The 22297-nt window shown below is 32.6% G+C and overlaps 1 protein-coding gene across 2 annotated transcripts in view; it reads left to right on the top strand.

Moving 5' to 3' along the window:
* The window catches only part of LOC129800642 (LIM domain only protein 7), a 112665-nt gene that overhangs the window by 71179 nt on the left and 19189 nt on the right, over positions 1-22297 (top strand). For both annotated transcript variants that reach the window (XM_055845188.1, XM_055845178.1), the window contains exons 4-7: positions 2423-2632; positions 13411-13553; positions 16178-16313; positions 19550-20782. In XM_055845188.1, the coding sequence (XP_055701163.1) occupies positions 2423-2632; positions 13411-13553; positions 16178-16313; positions 19550-20782 (1722 nt within the window). The remainder of the gene's footprint in view (positions 1-2422; positions 2633-13410; positions 13554-16177; positions 16314-19549; positions 20783-22297) is intronic.

Here is a 22297-nt window from a genome sequence, read left to right as displayed (position 1 = left end):
GTTACATTTTTATACTTTGGAACTCATCGCATAATTTCGAGATAATTTTTTCAGGGTACAGGGTACTGTAAAGGCTGACTAGTATTCTCTGATAATTTTTTTTTCAATTACTAAACCTTAAGTTTCTTTAATTGTTTAAGCTAAAGCCTGTCCACAATTAAATTGTTCAAAGAAAAATTTTTCAAAAAGAAAAAAAAAAAGAAAAATGTTTTTTGAAACTTTACATATGTGGATTACATAGATGTGTGTTATTATGTGGATTACATAGATATACTAATTTTTTCATCAAGTTTTTGATTAGCAGAATTTCACAGTTTCTTGATACCTCTTATGAATGTCTTTAGCTTTACTATACGAGATCATCACCGCGGTTTTCGACCAATTTATTCCATTTTTTCTTGAAGTCCTCGATATTCTGGAAAGGTTTCACCTTCTTCTATGGGTTCTTTTACAATAAATTTTTAATTTAATAATTAGGAATTGATGGGTCTTTATATAGGTCATTTTTATTCTTAAGAGATTAGCATCGATGTAGAAATTTCGTCTAAACGCTCCAATCCTCCAATGATCTTGACTAATTTAAATTTTTGATTTCATTAAGATTAGTTTTTCAACGTCCTTTAGAATCTGTGAATCCCTCTTTTAGACAGAATATGAATTCTCTATAAATATTATAAAATTATAAACAGATGACGAAAGTTATACTGGATTTGAATCAGTAATAAACTGAAAATCTTAATTCTGCAAAAAATTAAACATCTAATCGATTTACAATTGGTTTAAGTTTGAGAGGTTATCCACCTGATTGTTTTTGTTGATAATTTTAATTTTTTTGTGCTTAAATGACGTAATAACATGTTAAGAATAATGTAGGATATGTTCTTTTCATGAAAACAGTTTTTAAGTTCCCAAAAACGTCGAATTTTTGAAACACATGTATTTTCTACGCATTGCGAAATTTCAAATGTATTTTTCCCGAAACTACTATCTTCATAAAAGTACACTTAATTACAGTACACTCTCGCTAATTCGGCTCTTTCTAGATCGGGCTCCTTTTTAATTCGGGCAGCAGTTACGTTTGAGAAAAGTTTGTTGTCATTTTTCAAGTGTGATTATGATTATCAATTGAATGAAATATGCCTAAAATTGGCATGGTTTGTCTTAGTTTTGATGTGATTTTGCATTATTAAGGGATTTTCATGAAATTTATCATAAAAATATGGATATGTAAACTCAATATGTGTATGTGTATGCAGATGAATAAAAAAATCATTGCATTTCAAAAAGTTTGTCGTCCGAATTTCTCTCTAATTCGCGTGACATTTCTGTCCCAAATGCTCGAATTTGAGAGAGTCTACTGTATTAGGATTAGTAAATAGATTACATATTGTTTGCTTCATTTGCAAAGTCACAAAAAAATCTCGAGAAAACCAGTTGATTTTTGGGTGTTCAACATGCTATAAGATAAGCCTTTAAATCACGACAGACTATTTAGAACCGCAAAAATTTTTGTGATGAAATTTACGTCTGTATCCAATAATGACATCATGTCCAATTTTTCATATTAGAACTTCAGAGAAAATGTAAAATTATTATTTGAGTTGCCTATTTTGAATGATTTTTTTAATTTTAAGAATTTAATATTAAAGATTAGGTAGAATAATTATTATAACAAAAATTTTCAAAGAAAATCTCACGTTTAGACTGACTTTACTGTTAAAGTATAAGGAAAGTACATAAGAACAGAGCCAGATGGAATGAAGAAGAGATAGCCGTGTCTGATAAGTTAAAAAGAGGCAAAAGCGAGATGATCGTGCGACATCCCTGAACTTCAATGGCCAATAAATAAAATATAATGGTATCAAGGGGTACGGGGGATTTCACACTTTTTATCTTTCATACAGAAAAAAAGATGCAAGAACAGAAAGGAGTTCCCAATAAAGTACAGAGTCACGAAAATGGAGTCACATTTTTCGCATCGAATATTTGTGCCTTTTTTTGCCAAAAGCACACCTATTCATCCTTTCTGTCTTCCCAAATTTCTTTTGGTTGATCACTTCTTTATTCCAGGGAGTGTAGGTTAACTTTCTGGATAAATTTACAGTTGCATCGTCTGTGCTCGTGGTATATGTGGTGTGCTAAAAAAAAAACAGGGGAGGAGATGAAGGCGGAAATAAACATTTATGTGGCTTTTCGGTCAAGTGGCAACCATAAAAGCGTTGGGCTATTTCCTATTTGAAAGGGATTGACCAAGTTTGATGCAATATTTTCACACTCTCTTGGTGCGAATAAGACAATTGTTTTGGTTGGTTGGTTGGGAATAATGTTTGAACGAAAGTTAAAATTTACTGTTAATGGCTTTCTCAAGAATATTCTCTGGGATCTTCTCAAGTCCTAATCACTGTGACATTCTCTCTTGTAGATATCTGTGACATCACATGATCCAACAGACTATGTCCAAAGAGCACGAACCACAAGAGCTGCTCCGCCAAAACCGGCATGCAATCCAATGCAATTTGTGAAGATAAAGCCGTGCAATTTGTATCAGAGTGCCCAAGAACAGCTAAAACGAGCGGAAGAGGTGAAGAAGGTCAAGGAAGTGAAGAAGGAGGATGCCGAAGATTGGCAATGCGTAAGTCTGAAATATACACAATGAATAATAAAATGGCCTGACTATATAATGGGTACAATATTAAAATAGTTAGAGATATTTATGGATGGCGTCTCTCGATTTAACACATAAATTATCATTATTTGCGTCTATGCAATAAATTCTGATCTTTATTGCTGCACTGAGAGAACACACAATTACACACTAACTCTGCTAAAGAATGGCTCAATACTGAAAATATTCCCTTGCCTTATTCTTGTCTCTCTGTTAAATTTTTTTGTTAGCCTCAATGCTGTCTCCGGTGGTGGACAGTGTGTAAGAAACGCGTAGGGAAATTTATGCGAATATGCTCTTTCTCTTTCCCATATATAAATATATATTGTTCACAGATGTATGATATTAGAATATCACAATGTCAATTTATTTGTTTATGATAAAGAATATTGATATATAGCGAAATACCATTCCTTGAATCTTTCTCTCAATTTAGTAGCAATGTCACGTAAATTTTACCTAAAAAGTATCTCTATAACAGAGGAATCTCTGTATACCTTTCTTGTGCGTTCTCCTGTGTTGAATATTCTGAATTTATGTTATAGATCGAGGATTTTAATTAATTTGTTGGTACAAATGAATCCGAAGAGCAAAATGCGAAAGAGAAATTGGGACGATTGGACGAACTTCTGACATCAATAAGAACTTTATAGCAATTTATAGTCTATCGTGTTAATTTAATTGAATTTTTTCTCTATTTCTTCGAATTCCCCTCATTTTAATTCTCAATGGGAAATCAGAAGAAAAAAAAAGTTCTTAATTAAGTGGATTTTTAGTTAAAATTTGAGAATGCTTAATCCTATAATTTCACCCATTTTATTGGCATTTTTATACGGAACGGGTTATAATTTTTATACGAAAACAAGTGATTTATTGAGATTGAACAAAAGTGCTGTATTTTTTTTTAATTTCACGACACTATGATTATGAACATTTTTTTGTGGTGTGGGAAAGTTTATGGGCCATTTTAAGAAGCACCAGCATTTTGCTCACCTATGGTTTTACAATCAATTTTTGACGGTTCTAAAGCATGAAATGCTTTTAACGAGAAACTCGAAAGAGAAGACCTTTAAATTCAGCAGCGATTCAAGTACAATAATATTTTTTTCATTAATTTTTATTATTTTATTGATTTTTCCGTTTGATTTCTAAATTTAATTATATGTGTGAAAAGGTGATTTTGCAAAATATTTAGAAGGTTTGCATTACTTTGGAATAGTGTTTTCTTCTTGAAGTCTATAAAATTCTGTAATTTTCAAGAGTTCATTGAAAAATCCTCATAGAAATGCAGTGATTAGTCACGTTCCTTTTCGAAGTTAGAAGAACCTAAAGTAAGTTGAAGTTTAGATCAGATTGGACGCTGTAGTAATGCAGAGACAAACTTAATAAGGTCAGTCTTATAGGGTTAGGGCCTTGACAGTGACAGACCTGAGGATTTACCGAGAGATGGCTTAGCGTCATTTTATTCGAAATACTGGTTAAACCAAATTTCCATCATTTCCCACTAAGCAGCCTTTCGGCTTAGGGGAGACTGGGGCACATGTAACCATTTTCGATAAATGCGTATTTGAGGCGATTTTCCAAGCACACAGTGGTTTTTTGGAAAATTTTTCTTATCTCATGTTTTACCCTTGGGTATAGGCAATACATCGAGGGTAATGCGGATGCTGCAAAACTTTTGAGTTTTCCATAAAAATAAAATTTGTGTCACTGTGCATTTTTCTCTTTTCACAAAATACCTGGGGTAGAAGTAAACACTTTCTGGGGAGGATGTAAACACCCTTTTTTCCACCTTCAAATTAACTTTGGACCACTTTCAATTATTTTAATTACTTCAGAGATATATAAAGACTGTATATTTTCAAAAAATCACTAACTTTTAACAAAGAATAATTAAAACAGCAAAAAAACTAAAAGCATGCAAATCAAAGACATTTTTCAAGGGATTTTTCCTATATTTTGACATCATGTGACTTTTTATTGAACACAGAGCCACCAATTTTTTCGTAGTCAATTAATTAGAAATTTCGCATGAAAACAAAAAAAAATTACCATTTATTCTACACTCACGACATCTACAATTACATGAAAATTGCCTGTTTACATCTACCCCAAATGCTGTTTTCTGTCCAATTGTTAATTCTTTTAAAAAATTGAGAATCTCAATATCTTTATTAAATACATTAATATAACCCTAAAGGTTGTAGGAAAGAACTGGTATTGCTACATTTCGATTATTTTACACAGTTCTCAATTTCTAGGTGGAAATCCAAATGACCAAAATAATCGAAATTTTAACATTTTCGAGAAAAATGATTTTTATTTTTAAAGTACTAGGATTTTATTGACCAATTCATCTGTGTGCATACATCCCCATGGTATCTATGAATGCTTATGGGTTTTATCCTCTGGAGTCTTAAAATTAATGAAAAAAATCACAGTGTTTACAACTACCCCTGTTTACTACTGCCCCAGTTCCCCCTAAGTCATAAGTCTTTCACGGACATTATAGTCCTATAAAACTTGAAATAACTTCAGTAACCTAACCAGAGATAAAGAAAAATCGGTTTATTTGCAACTCGGAATATGTATGTTGATATTCCATAATCTGTTGTATTATGGGGACAAAGAGTTTCTACGAAAAAATTGATTTCGATTATTGAAAGGGATAAAAACGGTTCTACTCCGAACTTCTATGTCATTTCAGCTACTTGAAGTTTATAATAAAGGATTTTCACTAAAATCTCAATGTTTTAAATAGTTTGAATACAGAAGACCAAGAGAAGAAGAAAAGCTGTTTTCAGATTACGACTATCTCAGGGTATGAATTCTGAGATGCGTGAGTTTTTCACGTGAGAAACTCACGGCTTTTAGATAGTATTTTGTAAGAGTTTCATTAAGTTTTCATGTGAACTGTCATTAGAAACACTTACAGTACTTAAGAATGCACAGTAAAGTTTTTACGAAAACTTCACAAAGTGCTAACTAAAGGCGAATTCAGAGCCATGAATAACTCACGCATCTCAGAATTCATATCCAGGTTTCCGAAGGTTTCAGAGAATGGTCCATTTAACCTTAATATCCTGGTCTAAGTTGAATTTTTCTAGAAAAACTTGACTATTATTTAGAGTATTTAAGCCATATGACTAAACCTTAGGTTTGAAGCCCGTAAAAAAAGTTCATCGAAACTGATTAAAAAATACCCAAGAAATGGAAGATATGATTTGCTTAAGGTAATATCGTTTACAGCTTCGTTTAGAGAAGACCAAAATACAAAAAAAAACATATACATTTTCATTGAAATATACGAATGGGGATTTCGACATATTCAAAATCGGAATTTCGAAAATCTTTTTTCGATTTTAGCTCCACTATCGTATAAAGTTTAGATGTTCTTAAAGATTGTAGCAATTTATTATATGACGTGAATGACGTTAATGATTTTCCAAACAAAAAGCCATTAAGTTAAATTGCATGTTTCGTAAATATATTTAGTAAATGATCCTCCTAAAAAAATGCATAGGGTAAATTAAGCTAATTCAAAACCTGCTCCAAATGGGAATTTTTCGCTACTCCATATGGAAACATAATTGTTTTCACGATAAATACAGTACTAAAATATTATATTTATATATTTTCTATACCACAGTTTCATTATTTAGTTAATTTTGCTCTAAATAAAGCGAAAATCCATTCATATTCACGAATTTTAATTTGTTAATTTCTCAGAAAAATTAAAAGTGTACCTTTTCACCATCGAATTTTTCATAAATCGAACATGTTTTCCAATGAAAAACACAATAAGGTGACTGTTGTTTATTCGTCGGAAATATGATTTTTTGGAGAAATTTTCTTATTGTTTTAGATAAAGGAAAAGACAAGGAATAAGAACAAATCCTGCACTCAAGAACAACTCAACAAGGTTTTGGAAGCCTTTCGTCGCGGTTTCACTTACACTGTTTGTCTCCAATTAGAAACTTTCCTTTGTCTCCATTTGGATTAATTTGTTTCCAATAGAAGTGTTTTACACTCGCGTATTTTTCTTGTATTTTATTTTAAGAAGTTTTCAAATTATATATAAAGAATTTTCACTAAACAGTAATATTCTAGAAGAGTCAAGGAGCAAATTTGTGTAATTCTCTTCAAAAAAAAATGAACTTAATGTGTTGAAACTTCTGTCAAAGTTAAAGCATCTGGAAATGGTTTTGAATTAGGACATTTACCCTATCATAAAGTTAAATGGCAGCGTGGCTTTTATTTTTTGGCCGTAAGAAATTTCTTATTTTTGGGATAAAAATTTTTGAAATTTCAGTTCGATCGATAAAATAAAAAAAAACCAATTAATCTCATATGCCCTCTTACAAAAATGTTCGATGTCAATAAGATTCAATTGCGAGATTATTGTGTTCAAGGCATGGGAATATGACCCAATTTCTTAACTCTGAGGCGTGGTATGTCTCCTTGATCACTGAATCTGCGAAAAGTTTGATGAAGAAAAAGAATACCACAATCCCGTAATGTTTTAGTCTTTTAGTGGTATTTTTTGATAAATAGCTAGAAGTAAAGTTCTAAAGTCGCAATTTGAATACTAAATCAATGGATTTCGGAGAAGTTTTAAAGAGGAATTCAAATTATAGTTTGATTTTTTTGCATAGAATGATCAGTTCTTTGCATGCATCGATGTGAATTTTTAATCAGAATGGGAACCTCTATATAGAGAAGCTGTGGTATGCAGATGAGTGAATGCTGAAGAAAATGGTAACATGAGGGCGTTGTTCTTTTCGCTGTGGCGCGTGTTTCTAATGAGGCTATATGTACAGAGTTGATCGGTTGGTTGCAATTTTCTGGGAAGCCTCCATGTCCTCTTCAAAGAGTATGTCGAAATGAATTTATTGGTGCGCAACAGTTTCGACCTCGAGGTATGTGTATAGAGAGGTGTTGTGGGGAAGAAATTCTTGTGTTGAGGAAGTGTTTTCACTCTGGTGTCTATATTATTGACTCATTGGATAGGTCGTCGTCATTGGTGTGGTCGACGGCGTCGTCTGACATAAGGCAAGATCTCTGGAGAAAGAAGAGAATCTTATGAAGTTGTTAATCGTGGCATAAAAGAGAACCAATCTGTCGGATCCCGTAACATAATGTGGCGTGTGTATATGTAATGTTTGGCGGATAAAAAAGATAGTAGAGCGAAAGAGAGATGAAGAGAGGGGGAGAGCAGTAAAAGTGGAAGGTGTATGTTGAGGAGGTGACCCAGAAAAAGACCAAATGCAATATCTGGTGGAGAGGAAGTTGAATTAATTGCGATAGACGGTGATAAATTTCCGCCATGGTGATTAATCTCGCGAGACGCGAAGCCTTGATCTTGACATTGTATGTTGCCGGCGACGCTATACCTACATACAAAATAATATACATATATACATTTAAAATGTTACATTAAATACACAATGCCAGTGCCCCAGAGGAATTTCTATTTGTGATGGGCAAAGAATTTGCACCGGAGTTAGAATAATCTCTCTGTGGCATATACCAAGTAGTGTTTTGTCTGTAGGAGATATAAGAAGGGCGTTTTCTTCTTTGAAAACTCTTCATCACACAATCGACTGGTGTGCGCGGTGTGTGTGCCTCTAAGAAAGTAGCATTGTGCATTGGGAGAGTCTCGTGAGAGACAGGGCAGGAAGATAAAAGAAGACTCATGAATCCTCCAACAATGCGCAATGCCAATTAGTCGAGGTGCTGAACGATTTGTTTGCACTACGTTGTATATATATCTATATAGTATAGAGAGGATAGTAAGAGAGAAAGATTTCAAAACTCTATTATAAGAAGCCTTCTGTGCTATGTGCATTCTCCCCAGTCTTCTCAATGCGAGCATTTATAAATAATCCAAAGAATTCTGCATAAAATACACCATGAAATATAACTTTCACTCTCATGCTCTTGTTATTGCTTCTAATAAGTGTCTGTACTGTGACTGAAGTGCACATTTTCAATTTAATACCGTGTAATTGTGAAAAATGCTTATCCATGATGAAGATTAAAAAGAGAGATTTTTGTACAATGTTGTACGTAAGGGAATTGTTCATATACAACTAATATCACTTTTCCAAAAGAGGTTCAAGTACCATTAGAAGTATTAAAAATATCAGAGATTTGCGAGAAACAATTTTATCACAATCCCAATTATATGATAGCAATTTAATAGAAGGTAGTCTGACTTTAATTTATAAGAGAAGGGTAAACTAAGAAATTTTTTGAAAGATTTTATAGCCTGTCTGAATCGTTAATTTTCTTTTCAAATTAAATTAATTAGAACAGTATTGCTTGATGATATTTTATGCGTATGATTTAACTCTGATCGTAGCTTATTAAATTTGGTTTGAATTGAACCGGTAAACATAAAAACGGGGGTGGGGTGAAGTGAAAAATATACTTCGCGAAACGGTTTAACTCTAGAGTTCAATATTACATACTATTGATTAACTTTTAAAAGGACTTTATTAATTTTAGTAATTTTTATTATTTTTAATTGTGCGTCATACACCTGAGGAGTAAGCTATAAAGCTCTTAAACGTTATATAAGAGTAATAAAAGAGGAAAAAATCAGTTCAAAATCCCTGTTCACACTGCACTGTTCAAAATGTAAATTTTAGGAATTTTTGCAATTATTAGTTCAATCTTTATTTTTTAATAAAATCATTGAGTTTTTGTCTTGCCATTGAAGGCGCTATGTAATCAGTTCGACTAAACTAAATAGAACTAAAAAAAAAAATATGTTTTTAACATCTAAAATAACACTAGAGAAAAGCGCGCTACTTTCGGATGACTCACGCTTTGGACAATTCAATCTTTTCTCTATGTTCCTTATGGATTTCATTCATGGCTCTTTTCTGAAAATATGAGGCATTGGACTAGCTATTGAAATATAATATTATAATGAGGAAAATTCATTTATAACACATTGAAAAAAAAAAATGATTTGTGCGAGGTATAAATCGTCCGAAGGTAGCGCACTTTCCCCTATATTTGTATTTAATATACGTACATAATATACAAAAATGTATTAAAAATATAGTAAGGGGACTTGGGGCAAAATGTGGCAAATTGAAAATTTCAAAATTCGATATAATTCCAATATAAAGGAGAAACAGGTTTATTTTTTTCATGAAAACGTTCATGGACTTTTTAAACGTCTAAAGATTTAAAAAAAAATCGAGTAAGATATAAAAAAATGAAAAATGAAAACAAAAAATTGGTGTCATTGAAAAAAAACCTGCAAAAGATATTAATTTTGAGGAACTCAATTTCCAAAATGTATACATCAGTCAATAGCTTCAGTACATTTTTAGGTTCCCTGAACGCGAATCCGATCTCCGTTTTAGGTTATAGAGTTGATTCCTTCATAATCACACCTATTTCTTTTGAAAAGTTGTCCTTACAGAAATTCTTTGGTCAGAAATTATTAGACCAACACCTTAATATTCGAAGTACGTTGTCATATTTTGAGGACTACGGTATCTGGTGGTAGTGGGGGCAATTGAGATAGAGTAGTCAATTGTATGATCTCTGTGATAAGCCGTCATCAGATTAGAGGGTTAGCTCAGTACACGAAGGTCTGGATTTTCTTTAAAAAAAAACAATGGCAGTGGTTTATCAAGATATATTACATCAATTATATTACTTTTTGAAGAATTATAGCAGTTAAGCAATATGGTTATACTTGTCCTGAAGCTCGTTATACGGTGTTAGTTATTAGTTTTATTGTAGTTCTAATTTACTCGCTAAACGTTGTCTTACATTACTTTTAAAATTCTATACGTTGACATATTGGAATCATATTGCATTTGATCTTTTAATTTTTGTTTTTTTTTAAATTTTATTTCTGACTTAGGGGAACTGTACCAAATTTCGGCCAGCTTGCAATATTTTACAGTTTTTTCTTAGTGTGAGAATCAAGGTGACTGAAAGATTATCCAAAGCTATGTCTATATTTTTATTCTTTTTAAAATATATTAAGAATCATTTTAGAGAAAACAAAGACGATAAACTAATCTCCAAGGTTGCAAGCTATACTCGTTAAAAAAGAAATAACAAAAAATCAATTTAAATAAAAATATTACATTTCAAATTTAAGATTATGGCACTTACATGCAACTATACGAAAATTTGGTACATTTACCTTATTGATCACATAATTTGCTATAGTATCGGTTACTTAATAGCGCACTCTTAGAAAAAATTAGTTCGTATAAGCTCATATGCAGTTATTAGAACTATAAAATATAGTAAATATAGACCCAACTATATATTTAGTTTGGGTAACTAAATGATATAGTTGACCACAGTTAGTTAAAGTATCCTTTTCATTTAGTTATCACAACTAAATCAAAATAGTAATGGGTACTATAACATATTAGTTCCAATTACTAAATAAATGGGGTTGATACCCATCTTATTGGCTGTAATAACTATATCATATTAGATGTGATTACTATATAGCATTCATTGTGGTGCATATTTCTTATTAGTTGCTTAAAATTCGAAAGAGCTTCAACGCATTACTAAAATAAAAACCACTCTTTACTATTGGAAAAGTAGTCATAACTTTATGAAAATATAGGCCTATCTATTTACATTGGTTGTGAGAACTAAAAGGAATTAGTGACCAATATTAGTTGGGATAATGATTTCATTTAATTAACACAAGCAAATATAATTGTATGAAAGCATTATGAAATAATTGCCGCAACTTATCCACGTAAATATTGTCTTATATTCTCACTACTAATAAATTTATTATGAGTATAATGTTTTAAGAATATAAGAACTATTTTAAATAGATTTGATAATAATCGCCCGAACAACTAATTTTCATTAGTAATCACGTCTAAACTTTTCTAAGAGTGCGAGATTCTAGTTTTTGGCTTGAGTATATTAATTAATAATTTATTTTTTAAATCAACCAAAATCTAGCCTTATTTACAAAATTATTTAATTGATTTTTATTCTAAAACTTTTTCTTTATTGTTTTACTACATTTGCTTTCTTGCTATAGCGATCTCGTGTGTAAAAGATCAAAAATACTAATGATTACAGTAATAGGTAATAGGTATTTATCGTGACTCCGTGACGCACCCAAGTGAGTTGGAGAGAATGAAGGCTTTTCTTGCAAAGGAGCCCCATTTAAATTCGTTAAGTGCACATTTGTCTGAATTTATTTACCTCATGCTTCCATGGCACCAAAAATGCCCAAAGAATTTTTATTCTGTATGTCTCTCTGTGGTGTATTTACATGAGAAAATACCAATTATAAAACGGTTAACAAGCCGGTTGAATCCCGTTAAGTAATTTTCTTGTATGATTTATGAAAGAATGCTTTCTACTCTGTGGCCACAATGAAATTACGCCGATTGATTTGAAATTTACTTCTTTGCATATATAATTCTGATTTACTTTCGATTTGGTATGGAATGTTGTAAAATATACATAATTTTTTTCTGTATGCATGGGTCTTTCGTTTTTGCAATTTTGTAGAAAATTTCATACATTGCAAATTACTAGTGAAATCAAATTGCAATTTTATTGTTGTTTCTTGATTAGAAATATGTATAGATTGTAGATTGTGTGAAGATTGACCTCAAGAATTTCTCATTTTCTACGTTATCTGAGAAAGCTGATTGATTGAAGTTTTTTTTCTTTTCTTGTGTTTATTACTGGCGTCAGAGAGTTGAGAATTGTGATCAGTAGTAAAGTCGAATTGAGGACTTTAAGGCCTCACCCACTCGCCATATTTGTCCTCGTGTACTTTCGATAACATTAAATGGTCAATTATGGATAAGTATGTTTTATATATTAAATAATGAACCTGTTTGTAAAATTCTTTATGTATCTTTATTTGCAAAATTGTACGGAGAGCAATGCAAAAGTAATCAACTTTGCCTGACATGGTATGAGAGACATGGAGAACCCCATGTAGAAATTGAAAGGAAGTCAATATTATGCCGTCTATGCAATCAATAAATGCATTTGAAGGAATTTAATGCCAAAAGAAACATCTCGCAAAATCCATGCATCACGATTGTTGTTTTTCTGCATGATGAATATTTTGGAATTTTATCACAAACAATAAATTGAAGGAAAGACGAAAAAAATGGCAAAAACGTGAAATTAAGTGAAATATCGTTTAAAGCATTTTATAGCAATAATAACTGAAATTGTTCAATATATAAAATCAAATAATTCTATATAATAATAAAATATATTGCCAATGATGCATGATAGAAAATGCAAAATGGGGTCTCTTCAATTTTACAAAGTGTGAGATTTAATTCACTTTACTTAATCAATTTTTGCCCCAAGGGTGACAATATATATGCATGGAGAAAACGTTGCATAGACATAAATAATGTGTATTTAAATGATTTGCCTACAATTTTCTACATCATCAAATCGAAGAGACAATTTGTGTTAAATTAGATTTTACTGCAACAAGCCATAACATGCCATTTAGTTCTTATAGGTGTATTAAATGGTGATTGGGGAGAAATTAAAAGTTGTTTCATTGAGAGAGAAAAAAAAATAGAAGAATGACACACGCGATAAAGTATGTCAGGCCTAAATAGTTATATATTCCTTGTTATTAACTGAGAGTAAAATGATTTATCGATTGTAATTAATTGATTTCTTATGTCTTTTCTCGGTTGTTCGATATTTCTTTTTGTCTACTTCTTTTCAACAACAACAAGAATTTGGACAATTGGAAGTCGTCACGTCGAAAACGAGTGGAGCACATTATCGATCGAGTTGTTGAGGTGAAAAAGTTGGAGTTGGAGGAGCACGATCGAACACGAAGAAAGTCTAAGACGTTTTCCGAAATGTTGGAAGAGAGGTGAGTTTTTATACAAAAATGAAAGAAAAAATTTTCACAAAAGGAAAAGTGCTTTTTAAACGAGCGAATTTTGTGTCTGTCATTCCATTGAGGTGCACCGTGAAGAAATTTTACTAAAGAAAAAAAAAAATAAAACTTTAGATTTCTCTCATATGCATATTTCAATGAAGCTTTTTTTTTTAACTCTATAGTGCTTCTTTTTTTTAATCTCTTTTCACACTATCATGTTTTTATTTCCATTTTCTGCTTGTTAACTCATTTGTCCGCTTTGTAATTCCGAATTAATTAGACCTGAAATGTTGGTATAATTCATGGAGAAAAGAAGCCTGGTTGGCCTTTAACCCAACACCGCTAGGTATTAATGGTAACATTTTATTTTGCGAGCTTTGCATGAAAAAATTTCTAATACGACACTTTTTGGCGGCATTTCGTAAGAGTATCAAATGTTTTTATTGCTCGACTTCTAAAAAAAAGAGGCGAAATCTATCGCTTTTTTGTTTCTTTTTCTAGAATATGAATTTCCTTTTCATTTTTTTTTAAATATTTTATTTAATATGCATTTGTCGTATCTGACAGTATTTACAATAAGCAAAAAAATATATAATGACAAATCTAAAAATGGCATCAGTATTTAAGAAATATAAATAGTTGGCTATGAAACAATAGGTGACTTATCTTACCACTCACGGTTAATTGGTCGTAATCTTACGATTTTTGTCCAATAATCACATGATTTTGTGATTTCCGTATAAAAATCTTGCGATTGTACGATATTTAGTGCAATAATCCTGAAATATTGCAATCATGGTACAAAAACTGCGAGATCTTGCAATCTCTTTGTCATAATTTTTTATTTATTTATTGAAATACGCTCGAGTTCCTTTACAATATACCGCCCCACACGGCAACGAGGATTCGAGCGGCGTCTGCCGCCGTCATTCATTACAGCCTCTATATTGTGATCTTTACGATTTTACGATTTTACCACTTACTGCTTACTCAAATACCAACGTAGTTTCACCTTGTTTTGAGAAAATTTTTCATTACCTGCTTAGCGGTAATCATCTAGAATGGAAGTACCGAAAGCCTGAAGTACCAAAATTCCGAATGAGTTAAATCCAAAAGAGCCGAAACTCCTATTTGGTAGAAATCCGGAAGAACCAAAATCTCGAATAAGCCAAAGTTCCAAAAATTTATATAAAACATCGAATATTACAATCTCACTGCCGAAATATCGTGACATTGGTTACATTTACGATTTTTAAGATAGAAATCGCACGATTTTGCGATTTCACCACTCACTGTTTACTCAAATACTAACATGGTCACACCTTTCTATCAGCTAATTTATATTACCTGCCGATGAGTAACGAAGAACCAAAAATCCTGATGAGTTAAAGTCTCGAATGGTTAAATCCGAAAAAGTCAAAATTTTGAATGGGTCGAAATCCGGAACAGCCAAAATCTCGAATTGGTCAAACTTCCGAAACTACAAAATCCTGACTGGATCAATATCTCGAAAATCCAAATTTTCTGGATTTGTTTTTTTTCGAAATTTCGATTCATTCGGGATTTTGGTTTTCGGAATTCTAGTTTTTGGTATTCTAGCTTTTGGTATTTTGACCGAGACCCAAGCGATCTTAAACTACTCCTTTAGTCGAGTTTTAAAGTTAAATGTTAAGGAGCTCCTAACTTCTTATACCCCAACCGGATTTTACAAAATTCCATTCTCTGGTAGGATCATTAAATTTTGTAAAAATTGAAAACAATGGGCGTTAAACCGGTAATTAGCATATTAATGATTTCTTATCTTTACATTTGATTTTTGAGATGATTTAGAATCAATTCATAATACAAAATATAGAAATATTGTATAAAGAGCGCTGACAAAGTCAAAAATCATCGTGATGAGAATAAAATAAAATATATTAAAATATTGAAGAACAGACAAATAGGCCGAACTCTCACCTTGACTTGCCTTAAAATATTTTATAATTGTGCGTAAAGCAACTACGAAGAATTTTACGTGTAAGGGCTTATCTACCGGAACTCAATGGCTCATTATTGGCTCATATATAACCTAAGAAAGAGTTTTCCACCGTTTTACTCTGGAGGTGGGTACCAGCGCTAAGACAACGATGGCCGTTATCAGACAAACATTGAATTCCTTCAAAACCTGTATCTGTCAAATTTTTGCTTTCATCTGCTCTAGCTGGAAAGCAGTATATGAATAAATAATAATTTTTTTTGAGAATCATAATTAAAATAATAAATAAAATAATTATGAATCAAAATACTTATCCACTTTACGAAATACAATTCGTAAGAATTATGCTAAAACTTTATGATTTGATTTTGTTAAAAGAATTTTCTTATTTAGTTGATCTAGTAAAACCATTCAATATCGTATTTGAATAACAATACCTAGCTTACGAAATCGAGCATTTCGCTATATCTACTTTTTACTTGGCTAATCTTTTTTTTTCATCATTTTCACTCACAAAACTGTCCAGGTGAAAAATGTTATACATTGTAAAAAAAAAGTGTCACTGAATAATTTCACTTCTTGAAATTCTTGTGACTATGTTTTCTAATTCTCTTGTTTTCTATTTCTTCGTCAACAGGGGAAATAGACGAAAAATGCCTCTGGCCGTGTACAATGAAGATGATACAAATGATTTGAGTGATCTGGGAATTGGAACAAGTAGTGCAAGTGGCAAAAGCAGTCTCTCTGAAGATTTTGATAATCACAGTGTGATCGTAAGTATATTTTCTTCTTTCTTTTTAACCATTCACAGTTTTTTTGATTCACCTAATTTCATTTTCATTGAAAAATCTTATCTGTTTAATGATGCGCACAAGCATTCCATTGAGTGAAAAAATAGTTACTATTTTTTCAATATTCTCTCTCTAATTATTTTTTTTTTCACTTTTTTCTGACCGTATTGTGTTGTGTGTTCGCAAAATAAATGGAATTGAGATCAATCGAGAGCGATAATCATTCGTGACATGGTCTGTTAATGATAGTTAATGTGATAAAATTCCATGGGTTTGAATTGAAATGGCAGGGAATATTTTACTCCAATTAGACGATAAATTGCAAACTCCTTTCAATACAAATGTGGCAAAGTGCAGAATATACCGGCACATTGCCACTTCTCCTAAGGCTGTGTAAGAGCTATTTATGACTTTTTATTTTACAACAAATTTTATCGAATTTTTCTTCTTTGAGAAGTCTCACACCAAACAAATTCAAGCGGCGGCATCTGCAAAGAGATATTTTGCAGATATTCTCTGGCAATTATCTCACCAAATGATAAAGATCATTTTGGAGAATGCGGAAAAAATGCTTTACTGGAATGCCCTGATGCACTGTGACATTTGTATATGTGGAATGAAAATTTAACAGGAAAATTTTGGAGTGTTTAGGGATGCAGATATCAATAAAGTTCTTAATCTGAAATGCTTCTCCCGGAATTGATTTGGGATATTTCTTTGGAAAGCAGATCTAGTTTCTGCATCCGTCTCTGCTTTCATTAAGTCTTCTTTAATGCAAGAATGCTAGCCCAAGAATCTTGATTATTAGCAAGAAATGAAAATCGCTGTAATAAAATAAAACATAATGAGTATACCTATTTTTCAAAGTACAATTTAATGAATTTGTTAGTATAATTACCTGGTGATTTAATACTATCTTTTGAAAATTGTAAAATTCAATACTTTTAGAAAGTATCATAAGGATCAATTTATGCAATATTTTTTTACTATACCCAGATAATGTTGATAGTATTTAAATACAGTGCTAAAAAAATAATAATTACATTTAATTTGAAGTGTGAGCCAACTAAATATATTAGTCCCCTCCCCCTTTTGGAAGCCATGCCCAGTTTTTGAACATTGTTGAATATTTAAGCTACTATAGTATTTCTAAAGTCCCCTAAAGTTATTGACACTCTTTGTAAGTGAAAAGTTCTGAAAGTCATTCTGCAATAGTCAGAAGATCCTCGTTCATCACACAAGTATAAATAGGGGCGTGGTCTATTTTTTAATAGGCGGAACGTTTTGTAAAATTAAATTTTAAAATGTCGTTTTTAAAGGAAGCTGGGCCTTACAATTATTTTATTTAGTTTTAGAATTGTGTTGTAGAGCTAAATTGCGGTGGCAGCCAAAATCCCGAAAGCCAAAATTCCGAACGCCAAAATCCCGAATGTTCAAAATTCTGAAAGAGATTAAATTATATGGAGGGAAATGTTTAGAATAATTTCCCAAGACACAGAAGATTTCCCTTTACCTCCAGCAAGCGTGGATGCAATCGCGGAAGTAGCTATGACACTTTTAAGAATTCGGGATTTTGGCGTTCGGGATTTTGGCTTTCGGGAATTTGGCTTTCGGGATTTTGACCGGGACCGCTAAATTGCATTACGTTAAAGTCCCGTTTTCTTTAGAAATATGCGATAAAATATAACACTCCTACCTTTCAGACAAATATTTTTCGCAAATTTTGACGTAGTCGTAAATTAAATTAAATAGATAAAATGATAGTGAATATTGAAAGTGCAAACTATCGAGATGATATATCGAGCGGTAAAGGGAATTACTGATAATAAGGATCGAGTGAGGAACGTTTCCGTTAGCAAGAAGTTGAAAGTTGGTTGGCTGATTTTTCTTCTAAAATCACAGCTTCAATGGTATGATCATGTTCAACACATAAATGAAGAAATATTATCCAGACAAGTTTTGAAAGCCATTAGGACGAAGTCGCTTGACTTTGGGACAGATGTAGATGAAGATGGCTGAAATAAATTAAGCATCTTTCTTGCGAACCCTACAAAATCGATACTAAATTGTTTGTTTTTTTTATTATTGAATTTTTAGGATAAAATTTTGCCTTCAACAAAATATAAAGTAAGAAAAATAGGATTACAACAATTATTTCAGTCCAATTATTAATTTAATTCTGATGAGAATAAGTCCTTTATCGTTTCATTCGATCAATAAGTTTTTTTTCTTACTCTTTCCTGTAGGGGAATTCTATAACAATATGACAATGTCGTATGATAAATTTTAATATTTTTGTGTGATAAATTCGGATAAATCAATTAAAAGTCATTTTTATAGCAGTTACTCAGGGCTTCATAAAGCTCCTTGAAATGATTATTCGATGCTCAGTGGCTCTTACGTTATCCTGCTTCCGAATTTACTACGAAAATTTGTCATATGACATTGTCATATCATTACAGAATTCCCTTACTGACCATTTAAGAAAAATTGGAAAAAATGGTTAAAACGCGCTTCAAAGCTTTGGATGTTCACCCGAGCGCTTACAAATTTGGCCGAGAATCCTTTGTCTTCGTCTCTGTATCTTGTAAAAGCTTCTAAAGCTTCTGAAGCTTCTAAAAATTTTGTGGTAAATTTTTAGTTAGTAATTCAGATTACCCCCTTAAGCTTGCAAAGTAAATGAAAGTTATTTTTTTTAAATAATTCAGGAGTACAATTTTATAACTGTTGGATTTATTGCGTCCACCGCCGTCTTAGTATGCATAGTCAACCTCTAATAATGCAAAATTTCCTTCGTCTTTTAATTTGTATAAGAGAATCAGAATGATAGAGAAGTGCGAATGATATTAAACTGATATTACCTCTCTGGAGAATTTCGTACAGATAGTTTTTACAGCGCGAAAGTAACATTTTCAAATATAGGGGAAAGTGCTCTTCCTTCGAACGTTCATGCCTTCGAATAATGTGAATTTTCTTTTAATTTTCCTAAGAGACTTGCACGTTTTTATTAAATATTAGTTAACTTTGACTTTATTATCACACAATTATTAATAATCGATAATGAGCTTACTAATATTTAATAGAAATGTGTAAATCTCTCGGACAAACTTAAAGAAAATTCACATAATTCGAAGGCATGAACGTTCGAAGGGAGAGTATTTTCGCCTATTAATATATGGATGTCCTCAAACATTTTTTTTGTCATATTTGTTTTACAGAGTGATAATCAAGATACAGAAAAATCACACTCCGACGTAGACAATAATTCAAATCATGAAAATGGCAACAATCGAGATTATGTTTCAAGTCCTGGATATGACACATCTAGCAGTACAGCACCGGCAAGTTCACCTGATCCCTGTGAATATACGTATGAGGGAGCAATAGAGGGTTACAAATTACGAATATCTCGGGCACAATCTATTGGTTTCAATGGTTTCAACAATGGACGTTTTTCCAAGGATTCCACACCGGAAAGGGCATCATCATTGGATTCAGGCAGAAGTAGTGGCCATGAAAATGGTGCATCATTTGTGCCAAAGAGGCCCTCAGTGACAAAAATTGAAGATCGTTTGATTAATTTTGAGCTGAAATCATGCAGTGATAGTACTACAGAGGGTAATAGTGTGACTAAGAAGGATCTACCCAAAGTGGATATTCTCAAGAGACGTGAATTATTTGAGAAAGATAAACCTGCTGCTGTGACAATAGTGCCGATGGAATCGAATGTCCAGAAGCGACTATCTGGTGATTTTTCCAATGCTAAGAGCATCAAGGAGCGTCTGTCGAGTTTTGAACAAGTCCAGAGAGATGAGAATGGTGGTAAGAAGGCCAATAGATTGTCGGGTGATTTGTCAAGTATAAAAGAGCGACTGTCGATTTTGGAGAAGGAGAAGTCAATGATGTGTGAGGAGAAACCACTAAAAGTGGATGTTCCAGTTGTTAGCTTGAAAGATCGCCTAACATCACTGCATTCCGCTGTGACGGCATCATCATCATCAGCCGTGGTCACAGTGAAGCAGGAAGTGGTAGATGAGCCACTTCCAATTGTGGACAGTGCGGAAAAGACGACTGAAGTTAGCAATGTTCCGGTGGAGGTGAATTGTGAAGACAGTGGAATTCACACATCTGACATCTCCAATGGCAATCAATCACAGATTGTTGAACATTTGGAGGAGGAATTGGTTGTCCAAACAGCAGGGGAGGATAAGTCTGAAGAAATAACTTTGGAGGAATCTACAGCAATTCACGATACATCCAATAATGATATGACAGCTTCGACTCTTGTGGAATCATCATCCAGTGCAGTGTCAGCCGTTGAGGAGGGTGATCCAATTCCAACGGATGAATGCTGTGTCAATCATGATGAGACACTTCTGCCCGCCGATGTTACGACCAATGAACTATTTGACGAAAATTGTGCTTCTGATCTCACAGAACAAGATACGAGCGTAAGTGTCTCTGAAGCATCTCAATCACTGGTATTCGAGGGAAAGCTCATAATTGATGTTAAACATTTGGTGAATAGTATTTCGGGTGCTAGTCAAAATAGTAATAGTCACATTACTAAACAATCTACGGTGGAGGAAGTAGAATTTGAAGAGACTGACTCTGTAGCACTACTAACTCCAGCCACTGATGTGGCTACAGCTATTGTAACCCTTCCACTACCGCGACCTCTAACCCCAGAACCAACACCAGAATACACTCTAGTGGTTAATGTTAGGGAATCTCCACCGAAAAATTACGAAACTCCTCTCAAAATTACCATTGATTGTCCTCCTCAGGCGAATGTTGAGGAAGCCAAGAGTTCCCCTGCCAGAAGTTTCCCATTCAAATCAAGTTCTTCCTCACCAAAAAGTCCCTTGAGTCCCAAGAGTCCAACGAGGACAATATTAGATTTTATTAGAAATAATCTCTTAGAATCTCCTTCAAATGATACTCCCACTGCAACATTCTACGTTCCACTGGATTCCTATGGTGATTCCACTCAAACTTTAAGCCAAGATCAATCTCAAGCCCAAGATTTACCCTCAAAGATGCCACCAAGTAAAGTTGATTCTGTTGAATCTAGTCCAGACTCTGTGAATTCCGAGATAAGTAATTTACTTGATGAAGAATTGAGCAAATTGGATCAGTAAATAAATACCCTCCCAACCCCACCCTGCAACCACCCAAAAAACAAAAAAAATAAGAGCATGATATTGTCTCGTTGTTCTTAATATATATATTGCTTCTGATAAAGTCTGAAGAAATATTTCATGATATAAAATTCTATAAATTAAGACCTCTTCTTGACAGTGTTGTTGATAAATAATAGGATCACACATAGTTATTATCTCCATAGGAGGGGGAAAAAAGAGAAATATTAAAATGTTGCTGGTAATATGAGAGAGTGAAAGAAAAATAATTTATACTCTCTGTGAGTGAATTACTTTTGAAGGTTGGATACACAAATCTCTATATACGAGAGATGGGGATCTCTGTGAGAGTGATTCACGTGAAAAATTGCAAGAGAAAGAAAAATATAAATAAATGAGATAGAAGAGAAACCACTAAAGGTGCTTCAATTTTTTTATTGAGTCATTATCATGCAATTCTAAGTAAAAATCACTGCCAAATAGAAGAGAGTGAAAGATTGTTAGGAGGAAGAAAAAGAAAGGTAGAAAAAAACAATATACAGGGTGCATTGTAAATTTCCGGTTTAAAAATTCATCTAGACCTAGAGGGAAGTGGGATACCTTTGAAAGTCGACCACCTTTGACATTGGGATTTTTCACCTGTTTTTAAATAAAATTAACCCTTATAGTGATATAATTTAGCTACACAAACAGATTGAGAAGCTAAATTACATTATGATATGGCTCAGTTCCACTTAAATGTAGAAGAATAATCCCAATTTCTAAGGTACCCCACTTTCAAAGGTATCCCACTTCTCCCTATATTTTAAGGAAATACAGTTTGAG

Source organism: Phlebotomus papatasi, chromosome 1 (genome assembly GCF_024763615.1).
Source record: "Phlebotomus papatasi isolate M1 chromosome 1, Ppap_2.1, whole genome shotgun sequence".
NCBI lineage: Eukaryota > Metazoa > Arthropoda > Insecta > Diptera > Psychodidae > Phlebotomus > Phlebotomus papatasi.
This window is presented reverse-complemented; position numbering and strand designations above follow the sequence as displayed.